The 17039-nt window shown below is 39.1% G+C and overlaps 1 protein-coding gene across 2 annotated transcripts; it reads right to left on the bottom strand.

Annotated features, from left to right (window-relative positions):
* Window positions 1-330: 330 nt before the first annotated feature.
* On the bottom strand, window positions 331-4162 carry LOC142173004 (uncharacterized). Of its 2 annotated transcripts, none has more exons than XM_075237490.1 (3): window positions 3911-4162; window positions 1886-2160; window positions 331-770 (listed from the first exon to the last, which is right to left on the bottom strand). In XM_075237490.1, the coding sequence occupies exons 2-3, from the start codon at window positions 2136-2138 to the stop codon at window positions 736-738; spliced, it is 288 nt and encodes a 95-aa protein (XP_075093591.1). In that variant the 5' UTR covers window positions 2139-2160; window positions 3911-4162; the 3' UTR covers window positions 331-735. The 2 variants fall into 2 exon arrangements, with proteins under 2 accessions (XP_075093591.1, XP_075093584.1); XM_075237483.1 differs by lacking the exon at window positions 3911-4162 and adding an exon at window positions 3290-3658.
* Between the last annotated feature and the right edge of the window lie 12877 nt (window positions 4163-17039).

The raw sequence follows: 17039 nt of genomic DNA on the forward strand, positions 1-17039 counted from the left end.
CTCAACATCATCAAATAGGCATCACATCATCGGGGTCCAAGAGCTCATGGCGCCCCTCATTTATATATATATATATATATATATTTAAAATTTCAAAGTTGATGTTCGAATTGACACTAAAATCACACTTGCGTACTCGAATTTCATTTATCAAACTAGACAGACGGAGCATGAAGTTACCATTTCCTTCTAGATCAGTATTTGCCACGTGGCCTCTTTAAATGATATCTTAGCAGGAAAAAATGTGAAGGGAAAAAGATTGAACAGTTGTAATCGTTGTTAAAAACAGAAAATTTGGCAAGGTAACCTCTATGGATATAGCAACATCAATGTTCGATTATTCCACGATCCACAGGTAATATTACTATCCATTGTTCAATAAATGCAGATGAAATAGAATTCTTAGGTTGGATATTTGCCGGAAGTCTCTATTTTCAAATATTAAGCCATTATTATGGCGTTATATAACCTAATATTTCAGTAGAATTGGCAAATTCCGACACAATTCCCCTGAAATACACAACAAATACTATGCTTCCTCACTGACCATACTGCTTCAATAAAGTTCATCTCTCATGAAATATATAGCTACAAAATTGGTTTGGATGCAAAGGAAAGATTAATAATCATGTACTAATGGATTCAAAATTCAGCTGTCCGAGCCACGCGAACTCCTTGGCACAAAAGAGCAATTGAAAAGGTATGAGTCGAAACTGCTGAGAAAAAATCCAGCATTCATTTGTCAAACTCCCAAATGACTCCTCCATCCTCTGCGATCAGACAGCAAATCAACTTTAAAGTCAAACCAACAAATAGATTAAAGAGAAAATTATTGCCGCCCACCCAACCACTTAAACTAAAAATAGCCGGTTGAGGTATAATATATACATAATTTATGTATTATATGTGTATAATTATGTATAATCATTGTATAATCTATGTATATGGCTAGAAAAAGTAAACAATTAATATCGTCGGCTTTAAGACACCATTTAAGTGGAGTTGGTTGCCGGGTGAAGCTTAACAAATATGTTTTCCTTGACTATTAGACAAGGATAGACACTTATACGCAAATGTTCACAAATGTGTAAAGGGTCGACTGCCATCTTTTGAAAAATGTTCAAGCAAGCATTAATTTCTAAAAATAAGTGGAACGATGGATGAGGCAGAAAAAAATAAGAAGGCAAAGGAAAAACTAGCAAGGAACCAATAACCACATTTCAGGGAAAGATAGAGCGTAATGTAATCAAACACTTAAAAGTATAAAAATAACTAAGAGTGCTTTCTTTGAATCCTTGTCAACAGGGGTATGCTCCGTGAAATCAAAGAAAGCTATAATGCTTTCCTGTTGGAAGTAAGATTACCGATTTTATGGGAGAAAATAGGGAGTATAGTTGATGCAACAGAGATGTGCCTGAAGTACTACTCTGAGTTCAGGAATATGCTGTTAATCTTACCCTTTTGCATTTGGCACCTCACAAGGGCTTTTTGAGGGATATTATTTCCATATAGTCGGTGTGAGTTATTCTCAATTGCACGAGAAGAGAAGTACAATAGGAATCTTATGACAAGCAAAACGGCATCCAAACAACTTAACAGCCAAATCTGAATAATTGAGCAGTATCCTCAAGTATTTTGATATAACCTAATTATATGCATTACAACATAACACATGTTTTTGGAGACCCCCAAGATAGCTCGTTAAAGGCTTTATATGCTATCAATAAGAATGAACAAATAGCACCTTGCAATTTGCCTTCAAACAGAGCGCGTAAAAAGAGCTAAAGGCTTTCCATGCTACTAACGTATGCTCAAATAATAAAACTGGAATTGGATGACATACACACGATTCAATCTATTACGCATTATAGCAGTAAGTGATTACCTTTTATCTTCTTGTTGATCCATACTTCAAGCAGCATTCCTGCACCAACACCAGCAGCAATACATGACCCGTAAAAGGCGATGTTGTATGGTAAGGATCTTCGTGGAAGAAAATAATACTCAGGAACTTGACGAATCTTTTTAGGTAGCCGTTTCTTCACAGCTGGTCCAATACCAGATTCACTACTTTCTGTTCCACTCAGACTTTTCCAGTCCATCTCTTTTATCGAGTCTTTTGGCTGTTCGACACCCATTACAGGACCCTAGCCTGGTACCCTGTTTGTAAATAAAAACAAAAAGGTTTCAGAAAGATTAGAGCCTGAATCTGAAATTCAGGGAAGTCTTGGCACACTAGCACGTTACAGCATTCGCTCATACAACAGTACATCTATGGTTGAAATTTTGGTTTCATATTGAAGATGGCTGAACCGTCAAATAGTTTTTAAGCTAACTTTAATTTATGATGATGGTGTCCGGGCCAACTTGTGTGCACCTCGATTATTCTACCGGATACTTCCTCTCCCACCAGCATAGCTATCAAGTAACTCTACCCACCAATGCTTGAGCAGATAAGAAGCACTCAGCTAGTCTGTTTTGCCTCCACCGAGATTTTAACTTATGACCTCATGGTTCTCCTCCTACTTTATTTACCACTAGGCCACACCTTTGCGTTAGTTTGTAAGCCAACTTACAACAATTAAGGCACATATCCCCGCCTATTCAGTTATTCTGAACGACAGCAGGAAACTCGTTTCATGGAAATGAGATTATGTTCCTAAATGATCTGCATATCTTGGCGGTAAGCAAGTCTTGGGTTTTCAAATCTGTCTTGTTATTATTTTAAGCTCATTGATTCAGATTAGTGAATCAGCGTTAACCAAAAATCTGGATCTCCAAGCCACAAGCAAATTGAACAAAAAATAAAGTTGAGCAACTTCATTTATCAACATATAAGCTTGTCCCCTATATTAAATGGATATAGAGAACAGTAAAAGTGGTTGATTCAATGTAGCTAGCAAGAAAACTAGCATCATACTGTTGCTCCTTTCAGTTATACTCATTTGCTTCCTTCTGAACATCCTACTCTGAAAGCCCAAATTCAATTAAAGCTTTTGTTAGCATTGGAAAATGAACAAGTCCCACTCCTATTAAAGATAGTAAGTAATAGAGTTTTCACTTCTCACTATTCTAATAGTAAGTCTTTACAAAACATTTCAACTGTTAAAATCAAGATCTACAAATGGACAAATGATATGAAATGGACTAATAATCAACAGTGTCCTTTGAAATTAGTGACGAGAAGTAATTATGCGAATCCATAAGCGAAAGAAAACGAAAGCTTAAGTAAGATTTTTTTATTCTATGTATTAGCAGAAAAAGGGATTAGGGTTTTTGAAAAACTTACAGCTCGATTTGAATCAAAGACAGATATTGCGAGGAGAAGAACAAATTCAGCGCAGATTTGCTCGCGTGGTCGACTCTGGAAAGTAAACTGGCAATTACTTGAAATAGGCCGGCCAAAATCACTCGGGTTTTGGGTCCGAATTTTAATCCCGTTAACTCAACTGGTAGTAGTCCCTAAGGTTTATTGTTTAAAGTTAATTAAAAATATCTCTATCACAACTATACCCGCAAGTTAATGGAGGGGCCACGTGGCAGCTATTTAAGACATCTATCTGGGTTTTTTTAACTGACCCGACCCAAAACCCGCTACCCGACAAAATCCAAACCTCCATCAGCAACAATGGCAGGAAGTCGCCGTCAACGCACTTCATGGCCACAGCAAAAAGCAATACCGCACGATATACAGTGCAAAAACCACATCGACACCTTCAAGAAGAAGCTAGAGCAACTCATGTCAAATATGAAATACACAAATTAGATTAGAAGCTATATTTTACAATTAGGAGCAAACAAGAAGAGGAAACCACAGAAATGCAGTTTGAATTAGCGAAATTAAGTAGGAACTTGAACAGATCAAACAATAGAAACATGAAATAGGAAACCGCATTGAAACTAAGCTTACCAGAGGGGAGAGGAGCTGAGCGAGAAAATTGATTAGAACCGATGCAGAGCTGAGAGATTCGATGGCAAATGCCCTCTTTCTGTTGTCTTTTTTATCTGTTCCTCTTTGTTCTTTTTTTTTTTTCCTTTCTTTTTCGATTTGTCGAGCTGATAGATTCAGAAGAAGATGCTCATGCACTGTCCAATCTTAAAATTGAGATCAAAACGCTTTCGAGATTGACTCGTTGCAAGCCTGCAACAATCCGGAGAAGGTACCAAGCATCAACAATCATGTTTGAATTCGAGCGGGTTTTGGGTCGGGTCGGTTTTAAAAAAATCCGGATAGACCAAATGTCTTAAATGGCTGCCACATGGCTCCTCCATTAACTTGGGGATATATTTGTTCAATAGTAACAGTGTAGGAGTATTTTTAATAGATTAGTATAAATACAATTTTAAACATTATTCAATCGTAAAGAGATATTTTGACCTTTTTACCTATCTTAAAAAGAATTTAAGTTAATACAGTCAAACCTTTTGCAACAGTCTCATTTGTTCCGATATTTTTGACTGTTATAGTAAAGTATTATTATAGAAAACACATAGTATAACGTAACATGAAAAATGATTTCAAAGAAAACTTGGCTTTTACGGTAAAGTATTGGTATAGATGTTTGATTTTATAGAAAAGTCTCACGGTATTTAATACACAAAATTATGGTGTAATTTAACATGTTATATATAACAAATTATTTATTTCTAAATTTTATTTGTGATATTTATTTAAGTAATTTGATTATATAAGTATTTCTTGTACTGGTAACGTACCTATCTTAAATATTTCTTGGTTGATGCTATTATATTATATAAAAAAGACCCTTATTTAGAAAATTGGAGGTTTACTTTACCTAGTGATTTATTTCCAATTACACTGATATCTTTCTCTTACTTAGCCAATTTTAAAGTGATTGAAAAGATTGTCCACAATGATCAGAATGTTACAATATGAATGATATTCTTGTGATTTCAAATTTCCTAGTCTCATTACTAATTCGACCAAATATAATTTTTCCTAATCCATGTTAGCTATGTGAAAATATACAAACAAACGAAATGAAAATTACCATTTCAAATTAATTTACTTCCATTCTTTTTAACCCTCCATGTTACACCTCAACCAGACATGGAGATAAAATATTTGAAATATAGAATGCAAAAATCCATTAGATTAGTTAAAAAATACTCCTTCTGTTTCAATTTAGATGAGATAGTTTGACTTGACACAAAATTTAAGGAAAAAAAAAGACTTTTGAAACATATGGTCCTAAAAGCTTAAGGGGTAAAAGTTTTGTGAGACCATAATATTTGTGTGGTTATAAAAACTTTTCATTAACAGTAAATTAAGTAAAATGAAAAGTTTAAAGTTAAATTATTTCTATCATTCTTTTTGGAATGTACTAATAAGAAAAATATGTCATTTAAATTAAAATAAAGGGAGTATGTTTCACGCTCAATAAACTTGCGATTGATTTTTACTCCTTATTCTGCATTCGTTTCCAAAAAGAGGAGAGATGAATATCTTTAATCATAAATATTAAAAGAATATTTGAATTCACGTGCGAGACGCACCTGAGAGTTGATCCCATAACCTATTTGTCACACCATTGCAATCTAATGATTCAAATTGATATTTATTTGGATGTTTGATAGTACTATAGAAATAATTAATATGATGATGCCTGCCATTGATGCTAAATTTTTTTTTACTAGACCGGACTAAATAGCAGTGGTATAGGTATCATTGAATGATTGTCAAACAATAATAGGTTCATTCTTTTTTAACAAAGGAAGTATAAGACTATAAGAAAATTATTAAAATCAAACAATAAAGAATTCTTAAAGAAATTGAAATGAATTAGAGATAATTGAATTGATTGTTGATGATTGGTAGATAATGTCCACCACTAAACAAAATATTTCTAAGCTTTGTGTAATACTCCGTAAATTCGGACTAGGTGTGGGCATGTTAAATGAGTATTAATGTTATATTTTAGACATATGAAGTCCTATCGAGATGAGTATAAGTAGAAATAGTCGTTTGGAATCAAGACGGAGAGTGAGCTGCATAAGATTCGATAAAATCGACTAAGTTTATGGAAGGTCTCACTTTCAGCCTGATTTCATGGACTTATGTTAGGAATTGGAGAAAACTCAAAACATGAAAGTTGTAGCCCTTTGGAATATCTTTCCAAAGATATATTGTGGAACTCGAAGGGATCTCTGTGTAAAAGGTTGTGTGCATTTTACTGGACAATGCGCAGTATACGCGCCCAGGTGCACGCCCGGATGGTCCCGTGCGCGGCCGCGCACTTGTGGCAGTGCTACTGCGCTGTTGCATGTTCAGGTGCGCGGGAGCGCACCCGGGGGGTCATTTTATAAGTCCTACTTCGTCCCCCACAACCCCAAAACACAAAAACTTGCTCTAGAAAGGGAAGCTCTCAAGAACCTAACTCCTTAAAGGTCCCTCCACCATCCAAGGTGAGTTCTTATAGTGATTCTAAGTTAATTTTAATTCTCCAACACCTTATTAACATGGGTAAACCCTTCAAATCATTAGATATTCAATTGAGGCATCATTGTTGAGAGAAGAAACCCTAGAACTCGAATTCAAGATGATTGAACTTCAAAAAGGTAATGTCTTCACCCTCTAATTGATTATATCATTGGATTAGTGATTATAGACTCTATGTTCATGAGATATGAGTTGATGGGTTTGATAGAAAAGTATGAACAATTATATGTTTGGGTTATTGATTATTGATTATTGGTTAAATGTGTTATTTATCTTATGGGTGAAGAAGAATGATATCGATTATAAGAAATTTTGAGATTTTAGAATGTATCTAGTAGCAAGAGAATGGCTTGTTGGGCGTAGAAATACCATTAATAAGGGCTATGAGGCTTTATACCCATATGGTATTTGATAAAATGCCTAAGTGACCAAAACATGAGTATTATTCCTAATATGGAATCCCTTTGACTTATATTGATATAGATTAAAGTTGAAAGGATTGACGAATGTTGTATTACGCTCAAGAGTAGGAAGTTAAGGTATGTGAGGTTAACTCTCTATGTTTGGGAATGTTAATGATTCTCCTTACACTATGTTTCTTTTACAACGTTACTAATTGCCCTAGAAATATAGTTAAGCCTAGTTCCTTGAATATTGTCACGACCCAATTTTCCCTCCTTTTGGGTATCGTGATGGCACCTAGTCTTAGAGACTAGGTAAGCCTAACATTAATTGAAACAACAACATTATTTAAATAGAAATCTCTTACAATTCCCAAAACCGGTAGTATAAGTCATAAGCTCTACAGAGTTTGCTACAAATTTTTAAATACAACTGTTTGGAAATAGGTAAAACAGTGTGAATACCAAATAGGAAGGTGACAATGAAGCTTGCGAACACAGCAACAGGTTTACCTTGAGTCTCCACAACAATAATCCGCACAGCTAGCTAATGATCAACTAACTTTGAAATAACTGGATCTGCACAAAAATGTGCAAAAGTGTAGAATGAGCACGCCGCGGTGGTACCCAGTAAGTATCAAGACTAACCTCGGTGGAGTAGTGACGAGGAACAGTCAAGACACCCACTGGTCTAATAAACTGAACAAGTATAAGTATATGAACATCAGAAATTTGATATCTACATAAAGACTATGCAATATGGCTCACGATACAGTAATGACAATAAGAAAGGAAATAACAAGTATCAGCGGAATACCATAAAAATGATAGAGAAAGGTGAATGGAACACAACCTAAATCTGGAATCACAAATACAGCAAGGACAAGTAATAACTCAGCAACTATAACCGTTTTTACATCAGGTTTTAGTCATCAAACTCCACGAGGTACCGAACCTCGGACAAATCACAACTCACGGGTCTCAATACCTGAAACCTAACACTTGGCATCTTGTGCCCTCATAACACCTCATAACTGCACTGATGACTCACGTGCCAATAGAGTCATTCTCACATAGAAGGCAAGTAAATAGGGGTGAGCATCTATGCTCAACAATATCAAGAACACCTCTTATCCGATAAGAGTGCTTAACTACGTGTATGCTTGTGCAAGTGTCCTAACATAGTCCATACCAGTAAATAAGCATAAGGAAAAAGAACGGACATCATGTAGAATATTTTCTCACAGCTTTCACAAGATAAAGTTAACACAGGTAAGTGTACCACTACACAAATATCAACAACAAGAATGCCCCCAGGCCATCGCTAATCATCACAAATCAATCCCCGACATAGCCCACCTTGTCTCTCCACGTGTGCAATAATAAAGTAAGTGCCCGCCTTGTCTCGCCACACGTGCATAATAATGTTCCCACCTTATTTCGCCACATGCGCAACCCACATATATATATCTCGCCTTGTCACGCCGTATGTATATATATATATATATATATATATATATCCTTCCTTATCACGCCGCATGTGCAATTATCAATAGTAACAATAGCACGGCAGAAACCTCGTGCAACCCCATAATAACAACCGCACGACAAAAACCTCGTGCATCACAATAACCACAACCGCACGACAGAAACCTCGTGCATCACAATAACCACAACCGCACGACAGAAACCTCGTGCATCACCACAACAAGTACAACAACAACAATGAAAATAATACAAAGTACAACAAGTAAATCATCTCAAGAACTTCAAATCACAAAGAAACGGTAGAACCAATTCACAAGGAATAACCACAGTGAAGAATGCTAGGCGTAAAGAGAACAACTCAACAAGGAAAAACTAATATGTAGCAATGATCCCACAATATACATTTCAACAACAGGGAAACTAACACGAGTCAAATAATTCCAAATAATTCTTTTAAGGTTGAGAAATTATGAAGGATATTCAACAATTCAATTAAGAATAAGCAGCGGAAAGATAATCATAGCCTCAATTAAGGCTGAACAATTATAGGATGAGATAATAATAATTCCAAATAAAGATAAGTAGTTATGAAAAGATAGCATGACAATAGAAAAGGTAAAATCTTCAGTTAAGTCAAATAAGAGTCAAATAGGCAATAAGAGTGAATCCTGAAGCAATTAATTCTAATTAAAGCATGTAGAGGTGAAACTAGTAATTAGGAACTTAATCATATCAAGAACAACTTCTTACTCAGTGAATATAAGGACATAAGAATCCAAAAAAGCCAACTTTCCACAATAAGTCCGAGCACGCACTCATCACCTCGCGTACGTGGACTACAATCAACATAGAAGACTCAAATCCTAAGGGGAAATCCCCCACACAAGGTTAGGCAAGATACTTACTTCGAACCAAGCTCAATCAGTCTGTAAGAATGCCCTTTTCTCAATTATCCGACTCCGAATGGCCCAAATCTAGCCAAACACAATTGCATATCATGAATACAACCATAATAGACTCATCTAATTAATAAAATCAATACTTAAACAAAAATTACGAAATCCGCCCTAAAAAGTCGACCCGGCCCACGTCTCAAAATCGGGTAACAGTCACAAAATACGAACACTCATTCACTCACGAGTCTAACCATACTAAAATCATCAAATTCTGATACCATTTTGTCCCTCAAATCGTGATTTTTCATTTTGAAATTTTCTTCAAAAATCACCATTTTCCTCAACTCAAAACACAAATTAAATGATAAAAATAAAGATAGAATCATGGAGATAAATAAATTCTAGGTGAAGAACATTTACCCAATCGATTTTCTTGAAAACCCCACAAGGAATCGCTCAAAACCGAGCTCTACAAGTCAAAATGTGATAAAAATGGCTTAACCCTCGATTTGGAAAACTTATATTCTGCCCAGGTCTTTGTGCATCGCGATCGCGGAAGAGGAGCTGCGATCGCGAAGAGGAAATGGCTACTACCTGGAATTGGTTATATGCGATCGCAAACAAGCACGTGCGATCGCGAAGAAGGAAAATAATGGCCCAGTAATTGGGCTACGCGAATGCGAAGGAGGGGGAAGGCAGGCTTCCACGATCGCGGAAGGAGTTATGCGAACGCGAAGAGTAACGGCCTCCAGTGCTTAGGGCCTGATTTCTACTACGCGAACGCGGACTGAGGGACGCGAACGTGATGAAGGAAATGTGCAGAGCTACGCGATCGTGAGGCGTACTATGCGAACACGAAGAAGGAAATTGAGGCGGTTAGCAGAGACACTTCGCGAACACGAAAGGATCTTCGCGATCGCGAAGAAGGGCATCAAACACCAGAATCAGCAGTTCAAAAATAAGGAAAAATGACCCGTAACCCATCCGGAACACATCCGAGGCCCCCGAAACCCCGTCTAAACATACCAACAAGTTCCATAACCTAACACGGACTCGCTCGAGGTCTCAAATCACATCAAACAATGCCGAAAATACAAATCGCACCACGAATCGAACTTATGAACTTCCAAAACTTTCAACTTCTAAAACTCGTGCTGAAACCTATCAAACCAACCCGGAATGACGTTAAATTTTGCAGGCAAGTCCCAAATAACATAATGGAGCTTTTTCAACTCTCGGAATCGCATTCCAACCCCGATATCAAAAAGTTCACTTCCGGTCCAAAACTCCAAAAATTCGACTTTTGCCATTTCAAGACTAAATCAGCTACAGACCTCAGATTCACAGTCCGGACACGCTCCTAAGTCCAAAATCACCCAACAAATCTAACGGAACGGACAAAACACCATTCCAGAGTCGTCTTCACACAGTTCCAACTACGGTCAAAAATCCTAAGACTTAAGCTTCCGTTTTGGGGACTAAGTGTCCCAAATCACTCCGAATCATTCGGTAACTGAATTCAACCACACACACAAGTCAATATACATAATATGAAGCTACTCAGGTCCTTGCGCTGCCGAACGGGACTAAAATTCTTAAAATGACCGGCTAGGTCGTTATATCCTTCCCCTTTTAAACAAACGTTCATCCTCGAACGTGCCAAGAATCGCCTCGAAGTCTTCAAATCTCTGAAAACACAAATTCAACATACACCCGAGGGCGACCACGCCACCCCAATCCATATAAGCCTAACGATGCCATCCCAACTGTAATTTATCCTTTCTAACAACACTGATAAGCTTTAGAGTCAAAATTCCCACCTTTCATTTATCTTCAAAAGATTCGATTCTAAATCCATAACCGGTATCAGTCTCAACCAGCTGTAACAACTCATGCCTACACCCACAAGGTACGACCACACAACATGACACACCACACATAGGCCCATGATAACATTTCTGATCACAATAGCTGCCCATAATCAAAACCAGTACCGATAATTAGCCTCATGTCCGTTAGAACCCTGTTTCAAACCTCTACAACACTGACAACGATGCAAGAAACATGAAGACCTCTTAACTATACACCCGAATCAACAAGTCACAACTAATACCACCGGGCACACACCCCGCAAGCTAAAACTCAAGAAGCACATAACGAAAATGACTGAATATGTAAAACGAAACACATAAGAGAATTATCAAACAAGCCCGACAGGCACAACTCTCTAACAGTACCATGCTACAAATCAATTTAAATAGGAAAAATCAAAGTACATGAACAAATAATAAGGATCTCATCTTGGTATAACTCTCCACCGCGGCACGCAACCCAGCTCAAATATATCAAATCACATGGAATCGCGAGGGTCTCACCCTCAACTATGAATCACAAGCCGAATACACATCATACCAATTGAAATCTTTCACTAACTCAGTTCTACTAATAAAATCACAACACTTACTGAACTCTCACCCCGGTAGAGTATCAAATCACAAATCGTAATCAATTTACTCAGGAATCACATCAAGCCTGTCATAATAGACAACATGAATTCACTTCTAGTCTCGTAACTTTCAATAATGAATAAAAACAACCGATAAACATGACTGTCATTCATAGAATCTCCCAACAGGGGAAAACACATAAACATGATATTAAGTCATGAACTCACCCATAGGTGGGACAACAAATAGGGAACTCACCCCGATAAGCAAAACCGAATCAAAATACGAATGGTGCCCCTCTATAACAAATCAAAATCATACCTGTATGACATCATCTGGCGCAGTGGCCTCAAGCCTACTATATGAAACACATCAATGGGTCGGGCCTTCCCCTTTTGGGCGCCCTCTACTCGCCTGAATACTCCACTGTGACACACCTGTCCGGAGTCTAGGACAATCTCTCACCTTGTGGCTGGTATCTCCACACTCGAAGCAACCTTTCTACTGACGTGGCTGTGGGAACTGTGCGGTATGGGTACTCTGAGACCCATGAGCACCCGAAATACTATGCGAAGCTGGAAGTGTAAACTAAACTGGATGACCCACAAAACCTCTACCATGTCGTATCCTGCCTCCAAAATAAGGACCAGTAGATCTCTCCGGTCTACGAGGCCTCCTCGCCTCCCTGTCCTCTCTCTCCTGACCTCGCCTATTCTCTCTCTCACGACCCCGCCTGTCCTTTCTCTCTTGATCCCACATGCCCTCTACATGGAGAGCGATCCCTACCACATGCTGAAACAAAACATCTGACTCTAACTCCCGAGCCATGCTGAACCGAATATCATGCCTGAGTCCCTCAATGAATCTACGGACACGCTCTCTAATTGTGGCGACCAAAGCAGGTGCATGCCTGGCCAAATCAGTGAATCTCACGGCATACTCTGATACTGACATGGTGCCCTGGCGCAGCTACTCAAACTCCGCGCGCCATGCATCTCGAAGGGACTGAGGTACAAACTCTCTTAGGAACATCTCTAAAAACTGAACCCATGTAAGTGAAGCTGACTCGGCTAGGCTACCCAACTGATATGCCCGCCACCACTGATAAGCCGCTCCCCTGAGCTGGAACGTAGTAAAAGCAACCCCGCTCGTCTCCACAATACCTATAGTACGGAGAATGCGGTGACACTCCTCCAGAAAACCTTGTGCACTCTCTGAAGCCAAACCACTGAATGTAGGAGGGTCATATTTCTTGAACCTTGCAAGTCTAAGCTGCTCTTCCTCAGATGTTGCTGCCCTGACCACAGGCTGAACTGGAACCACATGTTGTGTTGCCATGACACCTGGAACCTGACCAACATGAACTCGTTTCACTGGGGTGTGGGCGGCGGGAGTCTGGGCTCCTCCCCCGATCTGTGAAATAGCTGGTGCAACCGAAATCAACCTCGCCTGAGCTAATGTACCAAACATGCTCAAGAACTATGCTAAGATCTCCTGAAGTCCGGGATAACAGCAGGCACCTCCGGTACCTGCCCTCTCCAATGGAAGGAGTTATGTGAACGCGAAGAGTAACGACCTCCAGTGCTTAGGGCCTAATTTCTACTACGCGAACGCGGACTGAGGGACGCGAACGTGATGAAGGAAATATGCAGAGCTACGCGATCACGAGGCGTACTATGTGAACGGGAAGAAGGAAATAGAGGCGGTCATCAGAGACACTTCGCGAACGCGAAAGGATCTTCGAGATCGCGAAGAAGGGCATCAAACACCAAAATCAGCAGTTCAAAAATAGGGGAAAATGACCCGTAACCCATCCGGAACACACCCGAGGCCTCCGGAACCCCGTCTAAACATGCCAACAAGTTCCATAACCTAACACGGACTCGCTCGAGGTCTCAAATCACATCAAACAATGCCGAAAATATAAATCGCATCACGAATCGAACTTATGAACTTCCAAAACTTCCAACTTCTAAAACTCGTGTCGAAACCTATCAAACCAACCCGGAATGATGTTAAATTTTGCAAGCAAGTCCCAAATAACATAATGAAGCTGTTCCAACTCTCGGAATCGCATTCCGAACCTGATATCAAAAAGTCAACTTCCGGTCCAAAACTCCAAAAATTCGATTTTTGCCATTTCAAACCTAAATAAGCTATAGACCTCAGATTCACAGTCCGAACACGCTCCTAAGTCCAAAATCACCCTACAGAGCTAACGAAACCGACAAAATACCATTCCGGAGTCGTCTTTACACAGTTCCGACTACGGTAAAAAATCCTAAGACTTAAGCTTTCGTTTTGGGGACTAAGTGTCCCAAATCACTCTGAATCATCCGTTAACTGAATTTAACCATGCACGTAAGTCAATAAATATAATACGAATCTGTTCAGGTCCTTGCACCGCCAAACGAGACTTAAATTCTTAAAACGACCGGTCGGGTCATTACAAATAGTTGCAGAACTTTTATTCTCTAGCTTCATAACTCGTTCATGACTTTCATTCTGAACATTATGAGCTCAGTGCGCAATCAATATAGACTTGGGTTTGATACCCATGAGTCTCAGTCTAGATTACTCAGTATGTCATAAACAATTAAAATTTCAGTTTTCATAAACAGTTTAAGAATACATGTGTAACGACCCGATCAGTTATTTTGAGCTCTAGCATGCCGTTCGGTGGTTTGAGGCCTTGAATAGCTTTACTTTGGGTATTATGACTTGTACGTGTGGTCGAAATTGAACTTCGGGAAGTTCGGAGTTGATTTGGAAAGAAAATTCTAATTTCGGAAGCTTTAAGTTGGAAGAATTGGCTAAGGTTTTACTTTTTGAGTAAACGACCTCGGAATCAAGATTTGAAAGTTCCAATAGGTTCGTATGATAATTTCGGAATTGGGCATATGTTCGGGGTTGAGTATCGGATCACCCGGGAGCATTTCAGCACTTATCATAGAAGGTTGGCATTTTTGAAGGCTTAAGAATTTCCTAAGTTTGGTTTGAAGTAGGCTTTGATGTTATCGATATCCGCTCGGGATTCCGAGCCTTAGGAATGAGTTCATATTGTGATTCATGACTTGTACGCAATGTTTGGCTTCTTTCCGGAATGTTTTGGTATGGTTCGGACGCGTTCGTCGAAGTTTGAAAATTTGAAAGTTAAAGAAGGGTTTTGATCGTCAATCCGTAGTTTTGATGTTGTTTGGCGTGATCTGAGGCCTCAACTAAGTTCGTAATATATTTTGGGACGCGTTGGTATAATTGGTTAAGGTCTCGAGGCCCTCGGGTGGATTCCAGATGGTTAACAGATCAATTTTTGTACTAAGGGGATGCTGGGATTTTTTGGTTGCTGGTGCGATCGCACCTACGTATTGAGGGCCGCAGGTGCGAGCCCGCATGAGCGGCGCTGGGTCCGCAGAAGAGACAATTAGACTGAGCTTGGGTGGCCGCAGATGCGAGGCTATTTCCGCATCTGCGAGCCCGCAGATGCGAAGGGTGCTCCGTAGAAGCGGAAAACGAGAGAGGCAGCTGGGTCGCAGAAGTAGAGGGATATCCGCACGTGCAGAAGCGTAGAAACGTGTTGGGGACCGGAGAAGCGGTCGCGCAGGCGCGGAAATAGGTCCGCAGAAGCGGATTTTTCCTGGCTTGGAGGGAACCACACATGCGATGGATTTTTCCGCAGGTGAGGAGCCGCAGGTGCGGAAAGTCGTCTGGGCAGAGGTGTTCTTTTAAAAGCGAGATTTGGCCCATTTTCTCTCATTTTCACTTGGTTGGGGCGATTTTGGAGAGCTTCAAGGGGAGATTTTCATCTAGCAACACAAGGTAAGTGATTTCCACCTATTACAAGTTAAATATATGAGTTGTATATGGATTTAAGCATGGAAATTAGTAAAAAATTAGAATTTTGGTAGAAAACCTAAAAATTGGTATTTTTAGATTTTGACCACGAAATTGAACATGGAATTAGAAATAAATCATATATTTGAGTTTGTGGTGTTATGGGTAAAGTTTATCTTCGAAAAGTTTCAGAATCCGGGAACGTAGGCCCGATGGTTGGCTTTATCGACTTTTAGAGCGGGGTTGAGAATTGTTTAAATTGATTAATTATGGGTATTAGAATACATTTCGATTGGGTTGCACACTGTTTGAATAGTTTTGGATCGACGGGCTTTGGTTCGAGGTGTTATAGAGGCTTTGGAGCTGGTTATGGAACTTCAGAGCAAGGTAAGTCTCCTGTCTAACCTTGTGAGGGGGAAACTACCCCTAAGTGATATTTATTGTTATGTGCAATTAGTTGTGGGTGCTACGTACGCACGAGGTGACAAGAGTCCGTACGTAGCTAAAGCATGTTTATGTCCGGGTAGACTTAGGATCTTATCATGTAATGTTTGAATTACTTGAACTCACTCTGTTGGCTTAATTAATTGATGTTATAACTGAAATTGATTTAGAAATAAATATATGCACACTAGGTCAAGCCTTAATACTTTGAGTTTTGGGCGAGTTATTTGAGAAATGGTAAAGATTATATTCATTTTATGCTCATGTGCAATATTGTGAACATGTGTCTCGCAATTCGATAACTTCCTTCTTTTTCTTGTGGAGTGGGCTGAACGCCTCAGTAGTATATAAATGCATCTATGGTTCGTGCCGCATGACCCTTGGCAGTGGACACATTATTTCGGATCGGGCCGAATGACCTCAGCAGAATCGTGCGTCATATCACTAGTAGTCCGAATATTCATGAGCTAAACTTTCTACTGATGCCCGGTATTTTATATGGCATTCCTTACTTATTTGATAATGACACTTGACATTTATCTGAGCTGTTAATGTAGAATACAAGATTTAGAAATTTATGCTTTGAAAGAAGAAATTGGAAGATTATGTAACTTGCAGATTTACCCCATCATTTCCGTATGCCTCATATCTGATTATATTTTATTATATTACTTTATTGGACCTTTAGTAAGTGTCGATGTCGACCCCTCGTCACTACTTCTCCGAGGATAGGATAGATACTTATTGGGTACGCGTTAATTTACGTACTCATACTGCACTTCTGCACTAAATGTGCAGGATCTGACAGGTTCATTGATGATCATCTTGGCGCGTAGGCGCACCTGTTGAGGAGACCTCATGTGAGCTACATTCCGGGATACGCATCGTAGTCCACTAAGTCTCCATTGTACTATTTATTTTATTCTGTCTTATTATATTCGGGACATATGTTGTATTATTATTGTACTCCTTAGAAAATGCTCATGCACTTATGACACCAGGTTTTGGGAGTTCCTACGGGTTGTTCGTTATTGTAGTTGTGTAAACTCTATTTCATACGATTTAATTAAGG

This window comes from Nicotiana tabacum, chromosome 2, assembly GCF_000715075.1.
Source record: "Nicotiana tabacum cultivar K326 chromosome 2, ASM71507v2, whole genome shotgun sequence".
Classification (NCBI taxonomy): Eukaryota; Viridiplantae; Streptophyta; class Magnoliopsida; order Solanales; family Solanaceae; genus Nicotiana; species Nicotiana tabacum.

What these genes read in the sequence shown, in the direction of transcription:
- LOC142173004 (XM_075237490.1), bottom strand. Translation starts at nt 2,138, where the DNA reads ATGGGTGTCGAACAGCCAAAAGACTCGATAAAAGAGATGGACTGGAAA. An exon ending in GATCAACAAGAAGATAAAAG is followed by an intron (nt 771 to 1,885) that starts GTAATCACTTAC and finishes GTCTGATCGCAG; the next exon opens with AGGATGGAGGAGTCATTTGG.